Source organism: Rattus norvegicus, chromosome 5 (assembly GCF_021556685.1).
Source record: "Rattus norvegicus strain SHRSP/BbbUtx chromosome 5, alternate assembly SHRSP_T2T, whole genome shotgun sequence".
In the NCBI taxonomy this organism is placed as follows: Eukaryota; Metazoa; Chordata; class Mammalia; order Rodentia; family Muridae; genus Rattus; species Rattus norvegicus.
Window position 1 is genome coordinate 84,994,238 of NC_141538.1, and position 23,327 is coordinate 85,017,564.

Here is a 23,327-nt window from a genome sequence, read left to right on the forward strand (position 1 = left end):
TCTGGCTATGCAACCTTTCAAACATGGCAATGCAGCCAATGGGGATGAAACTTTAATTTTATTTCATTACAATAAATTTGCATGTTAACATAAATGTCATTGGTATCTACTAACTACCATCACACATTGGAACTCTATTATAATCATTCTTCTGACACACCACCATCTTCGTCCTTCTCTTTTAATTCTCTAAAAGCCACCTGTGATAGCCAGAACTCAGGGTAACTGCACTTTGCGTCAGGATCACATAAGGCTTATTTTATTCAGGCCATGGTTTTATCACTACCACAGTTGTAATAATAGTTTGCTTTGGTTTACTTTCAAGGCTCATGTGCTAAGAGATTAATGCACTTTATCTCATTTAATCCTCATAATAACCCTCTGTGGGCTGTTTACCTTATTACTGCTGTTTCATTAGAAAGAAAAACAGGAGTATAGGAAAGGGGTCCAAAACATCCAAGTACTACAGATAAGCATGGGTGGGACTGGGATTTCACTCCTGAACTTGTAGAAGCAGAGTACACATTCGATTTCCAAACAGCTTTATTAAAGGTAGAAACTTGTGCTGGTCCAGTTTCCTGGTATGTGAGTTCCACGATTAGGAGTCCCTAAAGTTCATCTAAAGACAAAGGCCACCCTAACATTTGCTTTCCACTAGAATTTTAATGTACGTAGAATCCTGAAAAGAAAAACTGGCATGTACAATTATATATCATGTGGTATTTGGAAATATGAGTGAATTTCATGAGCTTTGTCTCAAAATCCAGTATTTAATCTGATTTGTATTAATTCTAGCATTCACTATTAAACATAAGGGTGTGATACAGAGCAACATGGGTTTAGGGATAAAGCAGTGAAAGATGATAGAGCTCTGACATTTATACAGCATGCAGTTCCTTAGACAAGTAGTAATTAAATGTGAAATGATACAAATAAATGCATAATTACATGTTGTAATTGCATTTAATAACACGAGCTTGTGGCTCCAAACTTTGGAATAAAATCTAGACTCCACCACTTTATAGATGACTTTGGAAAGAATTAATTACTTGTGATTTAATATCTTCAGCTGTAAAATGATGACAACAATATGCCAATTGTTACCTCAATACAAATGCATACGTTTTCACATCTAATACTGTTACCATGAAGCCTTAGCTGAGGTTACAGTACACTTTGGTGATGGTTCATAGCATTTTCTTAGATGATATAATATTAATAAATTTGTGAAGCTTTTATTTGATTACAGTATGATTGCAAGGTTGGACCTCCATGACATGGTTATTAAGATAGTAACTGAGGTATCTAGGAAGGATGAAGAAGATGCTAAGAGGCATAGTTCCTTACACCTCAGTGTGGACCATTTATAGAGCTTAGGATGAAGGAAAAATAGACTACTAGAGTAAAGAACACAGGAGGAATAGCCTAATCTAGAAGGTGCATCCTTGAGGATGTGGCATTCTACTGAAATGCAAAGGATAATGTTAATTAAGCAACAAAAGAACACATGTGAAAGTGAAGATGGCGGAAGTTAGACAATGCTATGCAGGGAGAACAACACCAGAAGAGCCCCTGTCATGTTACTAAATAGAATTAACTGAGAATGAGCAGATATAGAACACTTTACAGCATAGCTTTCTATCCTATAAGGCATCTATTTCAACTAAGTGTTAACCAGTGTCACCTATTTCCAAAGTTTTGTTAATAAACCCTTTATTGTAAAATTCAACCAATATATTTCGATGACAGGATTTACTCTTTTAAATAGTGGGGCATAAACCAATATCAGTAGCTGAATAAAGTTTTTAGATGTACTTGGATAAAATAAAATAGTATCTAGCTTAAATGTCAACTGTTATATATCTATGATCCTACTTTTAATCACTCCAGAGTGACTGAAAGATATATTGCAGGCCACCTTCTTATTTGATAGTTTGCAATGGGAGATTTAACATCTTTCAAGTTCAGAGGCAACATTGTCTTGACTTTCAGTCATACTGGAAATTTCTCTATAAGGAAAACTTTCCAGTGCCATTTCTTTAGAACTCTGTAACCTTCTTGTTCTCAATTTTTGAACAGTCAAGCTTGTTGCATGCTGTTGTAGCCTCTCTCAAATTTCATGACCTCATCTTTGACCCAGATCACGCTTTCTTAAAAGACCACAATCCTTTTGCACAACATAACATTTCACAACACTTTCAAACCAAATATAGTAAGAGAACCTAGCAGAAATAGAAAATAGTTCTCTAAAATTCATTAATGCATGAACAGACCCATTTCTTTGTTCTGTTTCCTCACTCCCTGCTTGTAATTAATCCAGATGGGTCCTTTTATTTTATTTTTTCAAGTTGCCTTATTTTGTAAGTTCTTTGTCTAAAGGATTCTTGTCTACCTCTGGTATTTCTTTACGAATACCTCCTAGAAAGAAAATTCCATAAATTTCTTTTAGTGCTAAAGGAACTCTCTTGCTGAATACTTTACCAAAAATGGTATTATGTTATTCAGTCTTGGTTCAACTTCCAGTAGTGATACTAGGCAAATATGTATGTCAATCAACCCTTTAAAAACAAAGCTTTGTATATGGTAAGTGAAAGTAATAACTATATGGAAGTATGCTTACAAAAGCAGGATAGTTATCTAAAGTCTCATAATGGTGCTTCACTTACAATACATACATAATAAATTATAAATCCTACCACTATCACTTTAGTATTTGTATATATCTTTATGTCTCATCAAAAACTTATCATTACCTCTCTTAACTGTGTGACTGGTCCCTGTCTATAACCCCCAACTCCTATGCACAGATAATTAAACTACATCAAATGGCTTGCTCTGATGTGAGGAAAGCCTTTGTAACCAATTCACTTCATGAATTGTAAACAGAATTAGTGTGGCTGTCATTTCAATGCTTTTTATTGGAAATGGTTTTAAAAGCTTGTTTCCATTATCTTACATGCCTAAATAAAAGTTAACGATAGTCACTAATTCATACTTTCAACAAATTTTCTTTGAACAAGGATCTAATGAAGCTCAGGGCCAAAGAATGGAGAGTTGGAAAATTATATATTCTGTGGAGCAGAAGGATGCTTCTAGACTAATTCTGACCTAAAGAAAAAGGTTTCATCTATTTGAATTCATGGAAAACTGGCTTAACCCAGCTCATGAAAGGTGATTTTCAGAAGAAAATTAGCTTGATATGTCTCTATTTAGTAAAGGCATGCAAACTTTAGCCAGAACATCTTGAGCAACATTGTACCAAGTGCTATCCTACTAGCTGACACCTAATTCAGTATGCAGCTCATTGACTAAACTATGGTCCATTAACAATAGAAATTGATGTTGCCTATCTATCTATCTATCTATCTATCTATCTATCTATCTATCTATCTATCTGTTATCTACCTATATATGCATCCATCCATCCATACATACATACATACATGCATACATACATACATTCACACATTCATCCATCAGATGATTCATTTTAATATTTAAGACAAAAATACATGTAGGTCTAGGAACTGTTTCATTTTCATACTGCCTTGAATAAGGTGAACAAAAACCAAGTTTCTGTAAAACACATATTTATATTGTAGATTTTTCTTCTCAGTCTGAGTCAAAATTACGACCCATAATTATGTCAGCTTATTTACCTGCATATCACGTACATACTGTCACTCACGATTGTATATGCTACAGCACCTACAAATCTTAATGGTGCCATCTCTTTCAAATCAGGAACATTCCCCATCTTTGAGAATTCTTGGACTTTACAGTGTTATAAAATACTTTTTGGCACTTTGAAGTTTATTAACACAAGGTCCAAAAATAATAAAAGCAATACATAAACATCAGAAATGTTCAGAGCAACCCATGAATGTTATGTGATATAACTACACACACTGTATTTTTATTTCATATCCTATTTCAAATGAAAAGTAGCATTGAAGGCATGAAAATAAGGAGGATATGATGGGTGAATATGAATGAAGTTCATCTCAATTGTGTAAAGAAAATTCCATTTGCCATAAATGCCATTTATAAATCGTTTCAATCAAACTTATGTTCTAAGTTATTAGAGCTTAGAAGGTCATAGAAACATGAATGCCAAGCTAGAAAGTATCTTAGGAATTATTTAGTGTTGTAATTTGTACTGTGCCACTAATTTACTGAGTGACATTGGCAAACTTGCTGGACCTTTGTGTCCCTGATTCTCCTCATTAGATCAGATGACATGATGTCTAGGGACCATTACTGCATTAAAATACATTCTCACTCAACACTTAGCTAAAGACAAAGACTCCCAAGTCTGTAGTGTATAACATGGTCAAGGGCAAGTCACAAATTTGTGTCAAGGCTGGCACTATCATCAGTATGTAATTAAAAATCATACAAGGATCAAGTAAAAGGTGAATCTATAAGAATATCTAGCTTATTTCGCCTCACTCTACTAAAATACATTTAAACTCAAAGGTGTAAGGTACTATTTCCCATTTCCATTTATAATTTAATGCTGTTACACATTGCTTAACTCAATATAAATATTTCATGAAGATACTATAACTAACACTCATTGCAAAAAAATGTAATGAGTGCTTTCATCCATCAGTCACTTCACAACTTCAATGATAAGTTTTGCATTTGTTTTTATTCATATCTTAATAAAGACTGAAAATTAGAAACTGTTCTCATATTTTACAGTTACAATAAAGAAGTCAAGATCTATAACAGATTTTGACTCAGAGTATAAATCTACTCTGGTTTACCAAATGTTTGAACAATGAATATGTCACTAAATAATTACTATTCTGCTATTAATAAATCCTTACATTAAATAATATGGTGGTTTGAATATGATTGAGCTAGAGAGTGGCATTATTGGTAGGTGTGGCATTGTTGGAGTAGGTGTGGCCTTGTTGGAGAAGGTGTGGCCTTGTTGGAGTAGGTGCGGCCTTGTTGGAGAAGGTGTGGCCTTGATGGAGAAAGTGTGTCATTGTGTGGTGTGCTTTCAAACTTTCCTCTTAACCAGTAGTTCTCTTGTTCACCTCTGGTCCAAGATGAAGAACTCACAACTCCTCCAATACTATGTATGCCTGCCTATACACTGCCATCCTTCCTGCTATGATTATAGTGGATTGGACCTCTGAACTATAGGCTATCCCCGATTAAATGTATAAAATCTAACATTTTACATAGAACTTAAGTAACATTGTTTCACCACAAATCATTAGCAAGTGTGATGTTCCTGAGTGCTACAGTCTGGTTACCTCAACTGTTTAGCTGTGGCTTTAGAATAAGAACTCTTTATAGTAAGGAGTATAATGTCAGGCTTAGGTTACCTGCTCAGATCTAGACTAAGACTTTTTTCCTCAGTCCTTTTTCAGTCCATTTGCGTCCCTCAGTGGAATGGGAATAAATGCTTAATAATTGTCTTTCTTAAGAAAATACGTCTCCAATCTGTGATGTTTACCAGCTTTCTTGGCTTAAAAATCCCCAGACTATCAAACTTCCCCACCAACCATGTAATATTGAATAAATAGTTGGTCATAGTGGCTAATGATGAACTCTTATGAGTCCATGTGAGCTGTTTCTAATGCACCAAGGGTCATACTCCAAGTCATTTCTGTAAGTTCTATTAACTTTTGAAATTTCTGGATAAATGCAGCTGATTTGGGCAATGACATACAGGTAAGAAATTATATTCTCTGTAGCATGGTACTTACTTATTCTTCAGGGATAGCATCTTTCTCAATACTTCTGCTCTCTCTTGACACTTAAAAGAAATCCTTCTTAACAAGACTTACATATAAACTCTGAGGCATGATGGCCAAAACTTGCCTCCACGACTTTGCTTAGATCGATATATTGATTCATAGAAGAAAGAGCTTGGTTTGATTTTAAATTATGTCCATTTTATTATTGTTTTTAATTTTTATTGAGATTTTTATACAGAGGCATGATATGCTTTGACCAAATCCAGCCCATTTCCTCCCTTCCAATTTCTTCTCTATTTCTCCTTATTCTTATCCCTCCCAACTTTGGCTCTCTTTCTTACACCTACTGAGTCTACTTAGTTGTGGCTATGTGTACACAGCTTTTTAAAAAGGAAGCTAGGCTACATTTTTTTTCAAATATAAAAGTAGAAGGTACACGAGGCTGGGAGAATGGTTTGATTTTTGCCTAATTACCTCTAATTATCACTCTTGATGGAATGTCATTAATTGAAAAGTAAATCTAGGTTTTTTTTTTACAAAATTAGATATTAGATGTCTCTTAATAGATGGGGCTAAATATGACAGTCCCTTTCCATTTTTTAGTATCCGTTAGCCTTATTAATATGTGGTGATCATTTTCAAAATCTTTCTCTACTTTAGAACAGATAGTACTCAGGGATTCATACATGCTAGGCACATGCTGTACCACTGAGCTACATTCCTAGATAGGATAAGAATTTTTATGAGCCCACTTCATATTATTTTCCCATTCTGTCCCCTGTTACTTTTTTAGTGCCTCATCTCCACTTATATCTGGAGTAATCCGAGATGCTATCCCAACTCTACTTCTCTGTGCTCTCTGAATACATGCATTCGTCTTCTGATTTTGGTTTTGAATTCTTTGCTAAAGCACTGTTCCTACATACACTCCCCACTGATTCTCCAAGGCTAAGCTAAAAGGTCATTTTTCTCTCAATACCAGTAGTTCATCTCCTGAAACTCCCCATCTCCAATCCATTTCTCACTGTTCTACAGGAAGGAAGCACTTGGTTAATGCATTGTTCTTGATTTATGGCACACTACATTCTTTATAATAGCTATATTATCAGATCCTTTTTTATCCTTGTGTGAATGTAAAATCCACAATGAAATGAATACTCCAATTTATCTGTGATTTCCCATAGCTCCTAACACATCGACTTATGAGTGAGGAATTAAGAAAATCTTGCTTGAATTGAATCTAACGAATTGAACTAAATTTTCCAAAGTGGGCTTGAATCAAGCCTCATGAAAATATATTAGGCTCTCATTTTTGACTTCTCACTTGCAGATATTCTTATCAATTTATGCCTTTAGTGGTTTATAAGAGTAAGACTCTTTGCTGAGCATTGGGATGGGAAGAATGTAGAGATAAACTAGAAAAAAGCTCTAAATGTATGAATTTAAGTTCTAGTAGGTTGGACAAAATTTTAAACAGCAACTATGAGTTTTAACCTTATTTTAATAAAAACGAATTCTAATAACTATAGACTAATTCATCCTACTGAGAGAAAACGAGTCTGTTAACTAAGTAGAGTTTAGGAAGGTTGGTGATTTTAGAGTGGAAGATACTTCAACTGAGAAGAGGAACTCTTGTCAACACAAGAGACCTTGTTCGCTGGGATATAGGAGGAAAAACTGTGAGTGCATATTTCAGTTAGAAGAATACAAAGAGATGCTCTTTGGGATGTGATGGCCTGAGAAGAAGAGATGAGATCATCTTGGTTCTTGTGACTGGTTACTGAATAGTTTTTGTTGAGCCAATTTTTCACAACCTTGAAAATACTTAATCTGAATTCTCATGTAGAAAAATGTGGAGGAAGAACTATCATATTTGTGTATGAGTGGTTCTGGAAACATAAGGATGTACTTCCTATTTTCTGTAACTGAATAGCAGGAACAGTACTGAACTTTAATGACAGATGAAGGGAACATACATCTTGATACCCATCTTCATCTTCTCCCAAAGTTTACATACTGCTGATAGATCTGGGCAAAAATGTACAGTATCAATTGTACATTTGGCTTAGTACAGTATCAATGCTATTGAAATTTGAAGGCGTCCATATTTATCACCACTAAAAACAGGACTCTTTCATTGAGTCACAGCAAGAAAGGACAAATGAGGGCACCTGAGAAGGAATACGTTTTGACTAAATGTGAATTAGGAACATGGTACCTATAGTATCCCAGTAAAGGCAGAAAGTTGTTTAAAGTGACCCAAAACAAACAAATAAAAAGCTTGAGAAAATGGAAGTTATAAGGATCTGGTGTGTTCAAGGGACTGAATAAGGATGGGGTGATGTAAGTGAACATGTTTTTTGTTTGTTTGTTTGTTTTCTAAAACCATATTTGATGAATATGGCAGCTGAGACGTTCACTGAATAGGCAGAACATGAAAAGACTATCCAGGGTGAGGAATTATTGTAACCTTGCCATATCTTCGTAGTCCTGATGTGACAAGTCAGAAGCATTAACAACAGCCATCCATAGGCTTGAAATGTAGAATCTGAGGCTTCATTTCTCTTACCTACAAAAGCTTGAAAATAACTAGATTAAGACACAGGACTCTGAATAAATCTTGGCTTTGCCATCAGTTGACCAGGACCTTGATTTTGTCATGTGTCTTTTCTGGCATCAGTACTCACGGCTACATAGCTGAGATGGTCTTAGTGGATTCTATACACATGGGTTCAGCTCAAAGATCCTGTGCGTGTGTGTGCGTGGGTGCGTTCATGCGTGTGTGTGTGTGTGTGTGTGTGTGTGTGTGTGTGTGTGTGTGTGTGCGTGTGTGTGAGACAAGGAAGGGGAAAACTCATTTGTATGATGGTAACTTACAACTTATTGATACTATTTATTTTCACAAATTTAACCATTTATTGTTGAAAAATTTATGTGTGGATATAACAAGTCTTTGTCAAATTTAACTGCACTCCCTCATTTTGACTCTTGGGATATTTCCTACCACTTTCCAACTTCACGTGCTCTCTTTTAAAAACTCTGAGTCCACTTAGTATTTCCAGGAGTGCACGGGAACCAAGCAATGCACTGCAGCATCAGGAGTTACAGCCAAAGAAAACCAACTCTCTATCCAGTTTCAACAATCTGAACAGGTGGGGTAAGAACTGCATCGATCGTCCAAAAGTGCCCCCAGTAGAACTATCGGAAGGCTGTGAAAGGGGTATCAATATGCTGTTGACTAGAACAACAAGATTAAAGAACAAGATTTGAAACTAGATCCTCACCATACCCTAAAGAGATTCGGGGTTGGGGATTTAGCTCAGTGGTAGAGCGCTTGCCTAGGAAGCGCAAGGCCCTGGGTTTGGTCCCCAGCTCCGAAAAAAAAGAACCAAAAAAAAAAAGAGATTCAATAGTTATCTGGCTTAAAGTTTCTCCTTAGTTCCTAGCTTTGCCCTCTTGAGAAATGGAGCTTCTCAGACTGTGGTTACTGTGCAGAGCAGAGGCCTCTGTCTTCTAGACAGCATTAAGCACCATGACATCTGTACAAAGTGAGTTTTCCATAAAGGCAGGTCAGACTATACCAGAGACTGGTATAGTTTCAAAGTAAAAGTGCTAACACAAACAGTGAGAATGAAGAGACCTTAGTCATAGGTGAGTTTCTAGAGTCCTTTGTGACATTGCCAAGTCCTTCAATTTAAATGTTTTTTGTTTCTGTATTTGTAGATGACAGGAACTATCATGAACTGATTAACATTTGTAAACGGTGTATTGTTCATGTTTTAAGTATTCATTTTGAGTAAGATAGCATTCTTTTGGTTTGGGTTACAGTATAGATAGCACAAAATACCAATTTCTATATCTGTTCAAGACTCCTCTTTGAATCATGGACCTTTAGTGAATTCTTATTCTGTTGTTTTGTCTTCTGCTTTAAATGTTATACACACACACACACACACACACACACACAAGATTCAAGATTCACTAATTTGACACAGTTTGTAGCTGTCAGTCTTCTATTCACTCAATATGATTGATTCAGACATCTGACAGATGCCCGGATATCAGGAAATATCTGGCAAAGGTGAATGCTTAGCTATTAAAAATAGAATGATGCACACATATGCCTCAGTAGAGTGAGGAGAGATAAGAACCTGGAGGCACCTTCTCCACTAACAGACTGAGATCTCTGTCTGTCTTCTTGCCAGTAGCTATAAACAGTTCAAATATTTAATGATAAATTTAACATACCAAAAAATCATCCATGAATATATACTGCTAATTGCCAAATCCTCACATCTCTGCATTCTGTTTGTAATGATGGACCAGAGGGCAACTACTCTTCTGACACATTACATCCTCCCTTCTCATAATTCCTGTACAGTAAGCCTTTAAATTTTCTTCCTGTTTGGTTGGCATAAAGAATGTGTGACTTTCACCTGAACAAGCTCTAGCAATCATAAGCTGGGTGTTCCTTAAGGTTTGGGGAAAGTAAAAGACTGCAAGCAATAGTTAGGTGGGTAAGCAGGATTTAAACATGCATCAGGCAGGAGCTACGTGGGGGATTCTGCCATTATGAATATGATTTTGTATGAGCTATCTCAACATCTTTCTATCTAGTAGGTTGTGTGGAAGGCACACTGCAGAAGGTCCGCCATCTTTCTTTCTTTTATCTGCAGGGCAGGACTTCTAACTGTTACAGTATTAGAGCACCAACACAGATCTCAGGAGCAAAACCAAGTGTTCATTCTCCACTTCTGTGTATTAGGCAGTAGTTTTCTTAAACTGATATTCACAACTCTGCTCCTTTTACCTCTCACCCAAATCTGACCCTCCCTGGCATGCCTGACTCGTGATGACTTGAGGAAATGATAACTTGAGGAAATGATGACTTGATTTTTCTCACCAGTTAGACTGGAAAATTCGCAATCATCTTTGACTGCACTCCATTTCTCACATCCCATGTCTAATAACAAATGCTGTCAAGCCTATGCTAGAGTTATCCAGAATCTGTTAAAATCTCAGCATTTTCTTGCCTTCCTTTCATGATCTAAGCCATTATCAACTCATGCCTAGATTATATTAATAGTATGTTTTGACATCTCAGAAAGGATTTATCACACAGCAGCCAGAGTAGATCAGTTAAAATATTGGTCAGAACTCATGCTCACATGTTGCTTTGCTCAAAAACATCCAGTGACTTTCCATTTCACTAAAGGCTCTCATCATCCTATCAAAGGTCTGAGCCACATTTCTCTCCCAAATATACACTTGTATTGTACTTTGTACTCCTTGCTTCTACTCTAGGCATCTTGGAACACCTGACAGTGCCCAGTAAATGATCCACTTATTCGTTTCTGCTCTAAAGGATTGATGTGTGCAGGGCCTTCTATTTCTGAAAAGTATCAGAGTGACATTGTTTTATCTGTTCCTATTGTGAGACTAACTGACATAACACCTTCCCAGAGAGCCTTTCTGTCTATGTTCTCCCCTATTCCAAGGTTAATGTCTGTCTGTCTGTCTGTCTGTCTGTCTGTCTGTCTATCTATCTATCTGTCTGTCTATCTTCATTGTCATCATCATCATCTATTACTTATATATTTCTATATCTTTGTCTCCATATATCTACACATACATGTATAGTTTTGTCTAGTACCATTGTCTGTTACAACTTTCTAATTTTTTTTATGTCTTGGTTCTACAAGAAGGTAGTCAGTCACAGAGTCATGAAGTACTTGGAATTTGGCTAATATGAATGAGTTTATGAATATTTAATGTTATTTCATTTAAAAAAGTTTAAAATAAACAGGCATATATGGGTTTGGGCTACCATATGAGACTGCAGAATTTTTGTTCCTTTCCATAGACACTCATATGTAGATTACAGGAGGCAAAAATTTTGCCTAAAAATATGCCTGGCTGCATCAAATTCTTTTCCGTTGGATGTGCAAATGAATACATGGAGAAAATTCTGTATACTGTCTCACTTATTTAAAATTAATTTTTTATTGTATAAACAATCATACGCTGGCATTTTCATACCCATGTCATTTCACTTCATTTTTATTCATCCCCTATGCTCACTTGTACTGTTTCCTTTCTTCCCCCATCCTTATATATTTCCCTCTTCTGCTTTCTTGCCATTTGATAGTCTATTATTTTTTATCAATTCCTTTAAGCCCAACAGAAAGATCGTGTGTTAGGTACTTTTTTCTTTTGTTAGTAATGAATGATACACACTATCTTTTTGAAAAATATGGATATGCATCCAGTGGTGTCTGATGACATTCAGACACTCGGTCTTGCTGAGGTTGACCTTAATGTCCTCTGTGGCCTTTTCTACCTCTGAGCTTCCGTGGTTTTCTAAGAATTTCCTCCCTTACCAGAGAATGGAAGCACATGGATTAATTGATTGGACTGACAGACCTTTCTATCAAGTCCCTCGTCAGTGGATCAGCTATCTCTGATTATTTAAGTGAAAAAATGGACTATTTTTCTATGCATAAGACCCACATCTCAAGTTCCACACCGCATGACTCACCAGTTTCTGGGTCACAAAGCTGTTCACAGGCATCTGTCGTCCTCTGTCCACAGAGGTCTCTCACCCATGGTGAGGTGGCATTGATCTGGTAGTACAAGGACAGCTTGGCAGGGTTTAGCCAGTCAGAGATATCCAGGTAGCTTCCTTCACTCACCACAAAGCTGCTTCCTGTGGGTGAACAGAGAGCAACAGCTAATTTCTCCCCAATGTCAGAATCATTACTGGTAATCTAGGAACAAAAGTGCAAATAATGCAGCCACAATCGTTACATCTCACTTAGCTAAGAACATTAGAAGAACTATTATTCCATGTCATTATATTGTCAAAGACAACAAGAACTAGTGGAGAAGACTGTGTCCTAAGGACTGGGTTCAGATCCAGACTTCCCTTACAGACCACTGACTCCTGTGGAAGTCATTTAGTTACTTTGACCTTGGCTGCTTCATCTGTAAATGAAAATATTAAGGAGCACGACCTCAAATGTGAGAATGAAATGGATTAATGTAAGGTGTGTAGGCAGTGGCTAACTGCTTCTAGTAAAAAATGATTAAATTTCAAAAGAAAAATTGTCCGTCCCTGTTAGCCCTGCATCCCTTTGGGAAAGAGTGTACTAATGCCCACCGCAGCTCAGCGGATGATATCTGCATCCAAAATAAGAAACATGGAATCATGGCCTAGTTCCTATATTTTTTGTAGTTGTTGTTTGTGCAGTGCTGTTGTTCACAGCTAGGGACTGAGACATATAGTAGGTGAGTACAGTAACACTGAGCTTGACTCTCAATACCATTTATTTAATTCTGAAGGAGATAATGAAATAGAAATGTAGATTTTGGTAGACAGAGACAGGACTTTTCAAGAAAATTCCTAGACCCTCTAAGGAAAGATACTACACATGCATACATGCATGTATGCATACATGCATGTACACATACATGTGTACACACACACACACACATGCAGAGACACACCCATCTTGATACAGAGTTTGGTGGCATAGGCCTATAGTCCTGGGACCCAGCCGATGAACGTAGTAGTAACTTCAAAGCCAGAAAGATCTACAAAATGAGCTTCAGTTCATCCAGAGACGCAGAGGGAGGCTGTGTTCAAAAACTAAGCAAGCAAACAAATAAATGAGCTTGATTCTCAGAGTTTGGGAAATACAGGAAGAGAAGCAAGCATGGGATGGGGTCAAAGGGTCACATCCAGCTCTACTTGAATAGCAGCTATGAATCACTTCCAGACAGATCTTAACACATAGGCCTAAATGCCAGGAGAGGCTGAGATGTAAAGGTTTTTGGCTTTTTTGTTTGTTTATTTTCTAATAATTAACCTGTTCTCCAAAGAAGGCTTAAATATGTTCCTAGAACTTACATAGATCAAAAAGCCTCTAGCTTCCTAATGTCTGAATGGAAATATTCCTCATTAATTCATGAGATATAATATGTATGCATGCATGCATATGCTATACATTATCCTTTCCAATGTAACTACTGTGTAATTATACAGTGTTTACATATACAACTATGTATCCTATACAAAGTCACATATGCTCATATGTACACCCAGTTTGGAGGAGGCAAAAAGCTCCTTCAGATTGGCCATAATTATATTGTAAATAATGAACACATGCATGCAGCAATCATGCAAATCTATGGCTAAGCTTCACGGAGTGAAAAAAGATGAATTTGAATAAGACTAAAAAAGACTTAGAGTGTTTCTAGACTTGTGCTAAATGCATCAGCTTGTTTTATGCAGAATAAAAGATTGTGTCCTAAAATTAATATAACCAAGCTTCCTACCCTATTTACTTCTCTTCCTCATACCAGGAAACAATAAAAACAATGCCCTAGTTTTTCCTGGTAAGACATTCAAGTTTTCCAAAGAGTGCCTCTGCTTTTAAGCATCCTTTACATTTAACAAGGGATTCTCTGTCAGATCATATTAAACACTGCTCTTGCCCTATGATTGGACTCATCTTGGATCAGATCTGCTATAGTGCAATGAAAGATGGTTTGGGAGGTGAGGTCAAATTAAACCATGTCTGGCTATTCAAGTATTTGAGAAGAAGGGCTAAAGCTTACATTCTTTAACTCATATGGATATACAATGTCGATTATTTTATAGAAGTTCCCATATAAGAGCACAGGATACAGCATGATTGTCAGTGTGAATGCCAGAAGCATCTAAGTGAGGTGGCAGGAGTAATGGGTGACATCACACTGAAAAAAGGAAATGACCTCTTTAGAAGTTGGCCCTAAAGTCTTTGGCAGCTAAATGGAAATAGAAAAAAAAAAGAAAGAAATGAGTCTATAGGATTCTGTATTTCAAACTTCTGGCAAGGAAAGCTATGTAAATCTATCTGCAAAGCCACGTTTCCCCCACTGGAACAAAGCCCGAAGAGAAATATGTCACATGGGTCCTTGAGCAAGGCACTACACATCAGTATCAACTGCAGATTTTTCTTTTAAAAAGCACAGTCATGCTGTTTAAACGGATAACTCTTGTATTTATTCTCACCAAAGACTGAGGGATGGATATTGAATTGTGTCCCAGGGCTGAGTTTGGTTAATCCTGCTGCTTTAGAAAAGCTACACAGTGCTGTGATAAAGAGAACAGCCAGCAAGATATGAGTTCAGATCCTCATGGTGTTACTTAATAGCCATACAAACTTCAGCAAGAAAACAATCCTCCAGTTGCTACATATAAATAGCATGGGTAGAGAATGTCCCTTTTCCAGGTGCTGATCTCAAGATTTCCTAAGACAATGCATTTGCCTTAGATCACCATTGCCTGCATGAAGACTCAAAGGCAGAGATTGGCATAGGAGTATTCCACTAGGATGGTCTCGTAAGAAGTGGCCAAAGTAACATGGCATGGTAGGAGAAGTTGAATTGCCATGGTGATGCAGAAAAACCATCCACTGACTGTACTCGACACTCTGGCTGTGGGTGCACCTTTGCATTTGTTTCAAATCAATACATTTATACCTTTGCATTGTCCAGTCGGGAATTATAAGCTATCTCTAGGAAAGGAATATAACCTTGGGTGAAACAACCCTTCACAATGGAGGGATGCTTATTCAATAAATGTTCAGCTGAGGGGCCAACCACTAATATACCTTGCAATTAGGAGAGCTAGTGTTGTAGCACTTAATGGAGATAGGGATACAGCAACGCAAATCCACTAAAGGAGATGAAGCCCTGGGTGCCCTATGAAACTGACTAATGGGAGCAATTTTCATTATTATTTGTATTTCTTATGAACTTCAAAGCTCTATATACAATATCCACAGATTTCAAATATGAGAAACGTGAATGAGAAATATTGGGCTGAAAAGCGGGTGTTATAGACTGTATGTCTTTGAGTATTTTAGAGATAACTGGGTCATAAATACAGAATTCTTAAAAATATGTATTAGTGTACTGATAAGGACTTCAGAAAGGTGTCACCTATGAAAGCTCTACAATGAAGCAGAAGGCTGACTATTACCAGAAAGCACACCTGACATCCTGATCTTGGACTCTTCAGACCCTAGAACTTTCTGGAATATAATTCTGTTTTTAATAAGTTATTACGACTCTGGTATTGGGTTTCAACTTCATAAATGGCCTAATCAGCATGGTTTTCTTTAACTTGAATATCTTTTGAAACAAGATTTGGAAGAGACATTCAAATGTTTTGATGGCAGAGGGTGGCTATATCCTTTGAGTGTTATGTTTGTTGTTTCTTGAGATAAACATGTTACATATTTTGCTTATTTCCAACAGTCTATTGGGATTAGTTACTTTCTTCTCTCACAGAAGAATGCATGAGATTCAGAGAAAAATTGATCAGACCACTATGCATAATTAATCATGGTTGGGAGTAAAAGTTGAAAGAAGAGTTTTCAGTTTCCAAAGCTGTGATCTTCCCCACTATTTCAGGCGATATTGAGAAGTAGGGACTCTGGTAGGGAATCCTTTCTGTCGTCTTATCACTCCTCCTCCAGCAAGTTGGACATTTACTTTGGTGACTGCAGTGTACATAGTGCTGGAGGTGCTTTCTCTTCTCCAATGGGCCATGGCTTCTTATAAGGAATATGTGGTGACTCATGAATCCTTATCAATCCTTCCCTCAGCAAAATACTTGTCACATGCTAGAGACATAGTGAATGCTAAAGTGAATTAATGAAATCAAGTTCCATGTCTGATGATAGACATCTTCAATTCACTTCTTCCTGGGATTGTGAAGGAGAAAGGCCATCTCACTGGTCCAGGTTAATTATATTTGCAATACATAAAACTCAACAATGAGGCCAGCCCTTTCAGAGTCTCACAGTGTTCAAACTAATCAACTGAACATCACATTCAGGGCTCTGGAGAGAGGTGAATCACCTTCAAGGGCTTGACATGTGGATGAGTAAAATATAGACCTGAATAAAGGGGGCCTCTGTGAAAAGGAGCAAGGAGATGAAAAAATCACATTTTATCAGAAAGATGGCAAAAGAGACTCCTGAACTAAGTTTAATGTGTTCATTGTCCAGCACTTAGTAAAGTCCTCTCCATATAAGACATTTTCTCAGAGTTGGGAAAATGAGCTAGGGCGATTAAGAATATAATGAACTAAATAATATAGATCAAATATATGCAGAAATATGTACTAGACAAACTGGAGTGTTGTGAGGATTATCCGAGGCGCTGGGTTTCCCCACTGTGGAAGAACTCTTATTCTCAGGAAGCAGACCTTGCAAATTGGCCTTTAACTTAAACTTATATATAGACAGATCACTCCGTAGGTTAAAGTGGGAAAGCATCAAGAGCTAGGAGCCTTGATAATACACAGCAGATTTACCCAGTAGACCAGCATCTCTCAATTTTTGCCATATTTATGAGGGAGTTTCATCCAGTATGCACTTAAATACACCATGCTAACAATTCATTCAGCTGCGTCTTTGTATACAAACTAACCAGCCAGCCTATACCTGATTCTAGTTCAATAAAATACCGTGCTTGACAATACCAGGGATGCAGATCAGACATGCAACTCTGAGGCAAAACCTCTGTGCTTAGCCCTTGCTCTTTACCCATTATTCCGTCTGGATTCTTCATTTCTTGATGGCAAGGACCATGCACTGCTCAAGTCATGATCAGCATAGTTCTTAGTGTGGGGTGGAGGTTCAGAAGACATTTGGGTTTGGGGAGGGAATGAAAGAAAAGAAACACATGGTAGCGTTAGGAAGGAGGGGGCACTAGTAAGTTAAATGAGTGTCAAACAGCTCTCTGAATAAATTGCCACATTTTTATGGGAATGAAAACTACCTCGCAAGGAAATAAAAAATGTGTTATCTCTTATGTCTCATGTTTCCCTTATTTTCGTCTGGATGTCTGTCTTATTTTCTTGGCTTTAGATTGCAAGCCCTCCCTCCCTTATTGGGCAATGTAAGATTCCTCTCTGAGATACTCATTTAGATCCTCCCAGAGAGCAATGACTCTTAAGTGAATCTCTGCCAAAATCTCAACTTCAAAATGTCACGCTTCCTTATTTTAAATATATTTATATATACATATATACATATATATCCATTTTTCTCTCACTGCCTTGTGGGAATATACATCATCTAATTAGCCAAATGGATTTTCAGTTCAGCCCAATCATTTCCTTATCTAGAATCTGAAGCCAGTGTTGCTCAGGGGACTGTGCGGGCACCGAGGTCCTCATTAACTCTGATCTTCAATTACATTGATTATAAGCCTGCTTCAGTAATTGTGCAGAATAGATCAGGGGTGAGCCGGGAAGCTCAGGCCACTCCATAACGTTCTCTGAAAAGCCAGAGGCACAGCATCCCCCAAAAGAAACAGGATGCTACAGATGAGAACTAAAAATATCACGGAAGTAGGTATCACCAAACAAAAACTGCCTGGCGAGACAGGCAGCAGCTGCAAATGTCCTTTCATTTCACTGTGTGCCATGAGCCAGGCCAATGAGAGTCATGAGTAAAAGACTTCAAAACAAGGCTGGGTCACACTGGTAAATGCCCAGTAGATGCTTTCCATAAATAAAGCGGAAGAAGAATCTTGGCCCCAAGGACTCAGTCCCTTTGGTCTGGAAATGATGAGAGGCACTCTCCCTTTGGTCACATCACAGAACCTATCTCTGTTGGACTCTCAGAGCTATGTGAAACATCCCTCCTGGAGGTATGACGATGTACAAACTCAGAAGCAGAAATGTGGAACACATATATTATCAGCCCAGCAGGAATGTGAAGCATGTGTTCACTCTGGCCTGTGTCCCAATTTACAGAGCCATAAGTTAATATTGGCTACATTCCACTACCTACTATCCATTGAACAGTGGATATATGAAGTTGGGGGATCAAACAAAGTGGTGAGGGCTTTGTAAGAGAAATCAAAGCCAACCTAGGTGGTTGGGAGTTACTGGTCTTTGGGAGCTGTAAGATTATTGGGGGTCAGTTTTCAAACAAGGCTCTCAGCAACTTACTCTGTATCTTTTTTCCTTATTTCTGATATTTTTAAAATCTTATCTCCTACTTAATTTCTCTTTACTTTGGGTCAAATGTAACCTTCTTACCATCACCTACATGTTATCTCTCTGTTATGGGATGGATTGTATCTTCTTCTAGTTTACTTGATGAAGATCTGACAGGCATTGATTGACAATGACTGCATTTGAAGCAGGATCTTATTTTTTTATTTTATGTTCTTTTTACTTGTTCACTTTAAATCCCACTCACTCCTCCTTTCAGTCACCCCCTCCAACAATTCTTCCCCTATCTCTCATCCCCATCTCCTCTGAATTGATGTGTGCCTCCTGAATATCCCCACCCCCCAACACACACTGGCACTTTGAGTCTCTGTGAGTCTAGGTGCTTCCTCTCCCACTGAGGCCAGACAAGGCAGCCTATCTAGAAAATCCTATCTTATGGACAGGCGACAGCTTTTGGGACAGCACCCAGTCAAGTTGTTCGGGACCCACCTGAAGTCCAAAGTACACACCTGCTACATATGTGCGGCAGGCCTAGGTTCAGCTCCTTTACATTAGATAGTGGTACAGACTTTGAGAGCCCCAAGGGTCAAGGTTAGTTGACTCTGTTGGTCTTCCTGTGTAGTTCCTTAGGGGCCTCAATCCTTCCTAATATACTTCCATAAGAGTCCCCAAGTTCCATTCACTGTTTGGCTGTAGGTGTCTGTATCTAAGTCACCTGCTGGGTGGAGCCTCTCAACATGCTCCTGTCTACAAGCGTTACAGAATATCATTAAAAGTGTTAGGGATTGGTGTTTGCCCATGGGATGGGTCTCAATTTAGGCTAGTTATTTGTTGGCCATTCCCCTAGTCTCTGCTCACCTCACCCATACCTGCATTTCTTTGTAGATAGGATAAATTTTAGTTTGAAAGTTTTGTGGGTGAGTTGGTGTATCTATTGTTCCACTAGCATTCTTGCTTGCCCAAAGGAGGTAGCCTTTTTAGGTTCCATATCCACAATGTTTTGCATCACAGTTAAGGTCACCCCCATTGATTCTGGTGTGCCTCCCTTATCCCAGGTCTCCATCTTGTCCTGGAGATGCCCCATAACCTCCCTGCCCCCATCAGTTGCAGATTTCCATTCATTTTCAAGGTTGTCTAGGCATTTCTCCTATCCTTCCCCACACATGATACCTAACCCCCCATTTCCCTATCCATTCCCGTCATAGGCAGGGTCTTTAAAGAGCTAAAGTTCAAAGGGGAGCCTTTATCCAGCACAACTCATGTACTTATAAGAAGACATTAATCACATATGTACATGGAAGAGAGAGTACATGAAGATGAGAAAAGATGAAAGTCATCTATCAGCCATGGGCGGAAACAGCAGAAGAAATCAATCCTGTTGACCCCTTGAACTTTGAGAGCTAACTTCATAACTATGAGAAAACACACTCCTGACATTTCAGCCACTCTATCAAGGGTACTTTATTATAGCAATATTAACAAACTAACACAGCACTTGCATCTTACTGGACAAATACTAATTAGGTTTTTCTGATTACTAGCCTTTATTTACTATCAAGGAACCCTACAGATTACTTGTCTGAATAAAGTTTGAAATGTATACAATTGAAAAGCATAAAATGAGAAAGCCAATAGTTGAAATTCAATTCTATACAGGTACTTCTTGGAGATGCATAGAGCTCTAAATATAAAGCTTAGCTTGAACTAAGCTGTTTCACTGATTCCCCATGAGCCCACACTGATTCTAGATAATCCAATATCGCTGGATAGACAGAAGAATGTCTATTCAGTAATGTCTAGGTTATAATATATACATATATTATGTAAATAAGATGCAAATGTTAAGGAGATGGAAGGGAAGAAGAAAATGAAAATGCCCAGGGATTATTTTAAAGAAGGTCATTTTACATAAAACACTGTATTGGTAGGCTCCTCAGAAAAGAAAATCTTGGTTAAAATATGAAAACTCTTCTTGGAAGTTATATAACAGGTGAGAACTTTAGGATGTTATGAGAGCCATATATGATATGGAAAAGAAGTTCCCAAACCCTTCTCTTTATTATTCCCTAAGTTTGTTTATCTTTTCCTTCCAAACTATGTTTTACCTGTGACATTTTAGCACCACTGATACATTGTGTATCTACCATTGCACACTCTTTATGGTTTACATTTACAATGCACAAAGGGAGCAAATCTTATTACCCCCAAACCTAATTTTCATCTATTGGGTATAAGATAATCCTCACTAAAGATGAACACTATAGTCAAACCTTCTTCTTTAATAGATAACGAACCCTAGGACAAAAGGCAGGAAAAAGATATGCTTTAAGATCCTGCAAAGGATTTGCCAAGTACCGCTGTGTGCTATATAAAGAGCAACAAGAAACCTCATATGTAACAGTGGTCACTGAAATTGTAAGGAAGCTGACAATTCTTGTTGCCTATTGACATAGCTATTGTACTTCAGGAGATGCATGACTTATGTGTCTGTGGTCATATTAGTGATCATGTAAAGTATAGAATATACAACTATATGTGATACATACTGCTTATATTTATTAATACTTATAATACTTAAGAAAGTAACTAAGCATACATGTTACTGTATTATATATTTATGATCCTACAATTGTATTTTTGTCATTTTTAGGGTATCATCTACTGAAGTTTTAAAGGGAAATTTCCTATAAAACATTGTATTGATTACATAACAGCAGTCTATGCATACATCTCGTCCTTATTAAATCTTTTGATCATATTGTTTTCTCATAAGCTTCATTTAATTTTCCGGTGTTATGTTTACCACAACCATATGAGCAACAATATACATCATACAAGCAGCCCAAGTATGTAGGAAGTGAAGCCACGCAGCTTTGCATATTTATACATTTCGATATTTGCACTGTGACTTAGCATGAATCACCATTATTAATAAATGCATGACCAAAACTACCCCTAGAACTTTCTGTACAACTTGCATTCCAAAGGCCATACCACTGGAGTACATCAGAGTTAGAACAGAGTCTAAGTAGTGTGACATCAAAATTACAGTTGGTTGGAGTAATTAACATCATCCCGCACAAGCAACTCATATGTAGCCGAGTAAAGCACCACAAAGCTACAACTCCCTTCTATTGAGGAAAGGTCCACATCATAAGAGAATCATCTAAGAGCTTATCACTAGGTGCATAGAGAAAAATAAACATAGAGACAGGGAGGCCAATGGGGATGTAGTGTTCTGCATAAGAAAAACGGTTGTTTCTGAGTAGTTTTATTACTTTTCCAATACCCACTAAACATACGTTTCTCTGAAGTGCCATGTGGAATTTCCTGTGGGCATTGGCAATGTTTTTTTTTAAAAAAAACATTTTCTGTATTCCCCATCTCAAACTGTGATCAAAGTCTGCTAAAAACAGATTGTCACAGAATTCTACATGCTTTTATATGCCCTTGGTCTTTCTTCAAGTTGCTTTAGGGATGTTTGGGGGCTGGACAAAAGCTATTTGAAGTTTCATTATTTCAAAAGAGCATTTTCCCTAAGGTGCATGGCAATTTGGGTACCAAGCAAGGTAATGGAAAAGAACAAAGTCATAAAATGCTTCTTCTGTCTTTTAAATTCATTTAAATTTCTAAGGAAATAATTTTGATGCAATTACAAAGTAGCTTTACTCTCAAGTTCTTTCTTTCTTCATTTCTTCCTTCCCTTTTTCTTTCCCCACTCAAGGTTTCCATTAATACTTAACTGAGAATTTATGAGTCAGATCCAACCTATGTATTGTACTTATTTTGACCTTAAATTAGTGGTTCCTTTTTTTAAATTGGTGATTCTTAATTTTTAATCTCTATCTATCTATCTATCTATCTATCCATCCATCCATCATCTGTCTATCTATTTTGGGGGTTAAGGGGACCTACGTGCAAATAGAAGGCTGGGAAATCTTGCAAGAGTGGGTTTTCTCTTTCCAAAATGTGAGAGGGAGGATAAAACTTGGGGTCTCAGCCTCAATGGCAAGTGTATTTACCCACTGACCTGTTCCATTTGTCCTAGATTATTGGTTCTGGAAGGAATATAGTAGGTATTGGCTCCTGATCCGAGAAGCCCCTTTTCTGATGTTATAACAGGAAAGATCTTTGCCTTTGTGTACGCTCCAAACATAAGACATGGGCTTAAAAATGAAGTTGGGTGGGAGCTCTGTCAGAAACTAAGGAGGGGCAGATCAGGACCTGGTCTAGCCCCTTGTTTCTGATTATTGCAAAAAGAATCAATCCTGTAAGCTTACTCATTTCTTTGTCTGCATTTTGTGAATAAAGTTCATAGACTTCCCAATGTAAATTAAGTAAATTTCAGGTGAATTACTTAGGAATAGTACAGTCTCTGGGTAGTTATTTACAGTGCACTATTCTTAGAAAATCCACACAGTAAGCAATGTTTTTCTGTGTGTAATTAAATTTCTACCCATACATATAATGTATATGATTACACATTACAAACACATACACACACAAACTATAAAAACATAATTGACTATTTATCTGTCCTGGAATATTTGCATATTTATGTGCCCAGACAATTCTATGAATAATTG

General features: G+C 37.4%; 1 protein-coding gene across 6 annotated transcripts in view; it reads right to left on the bottom strand.

Annotated features, from left to right (window-relative positions):
* The window catches only part of Astn2 (astrotactin 2), a 975,380-nt gene that overhangs the window by 545,929 nt on the left and 406,124 nt on the right, over positions 1 to 23,327 (bottom strand). For all 6 annotated transcript variants that reach the window (XM_087659925.1, XM_087659924.1, XM_087659923.1 and 3 more), the window contains 1 exon segment: positions 12,259 to 12,426. In XM_087659925.1, coding sequence (XP_087516051.1) covers positions 12,259 to 12,426 — 168 coding nt within the window.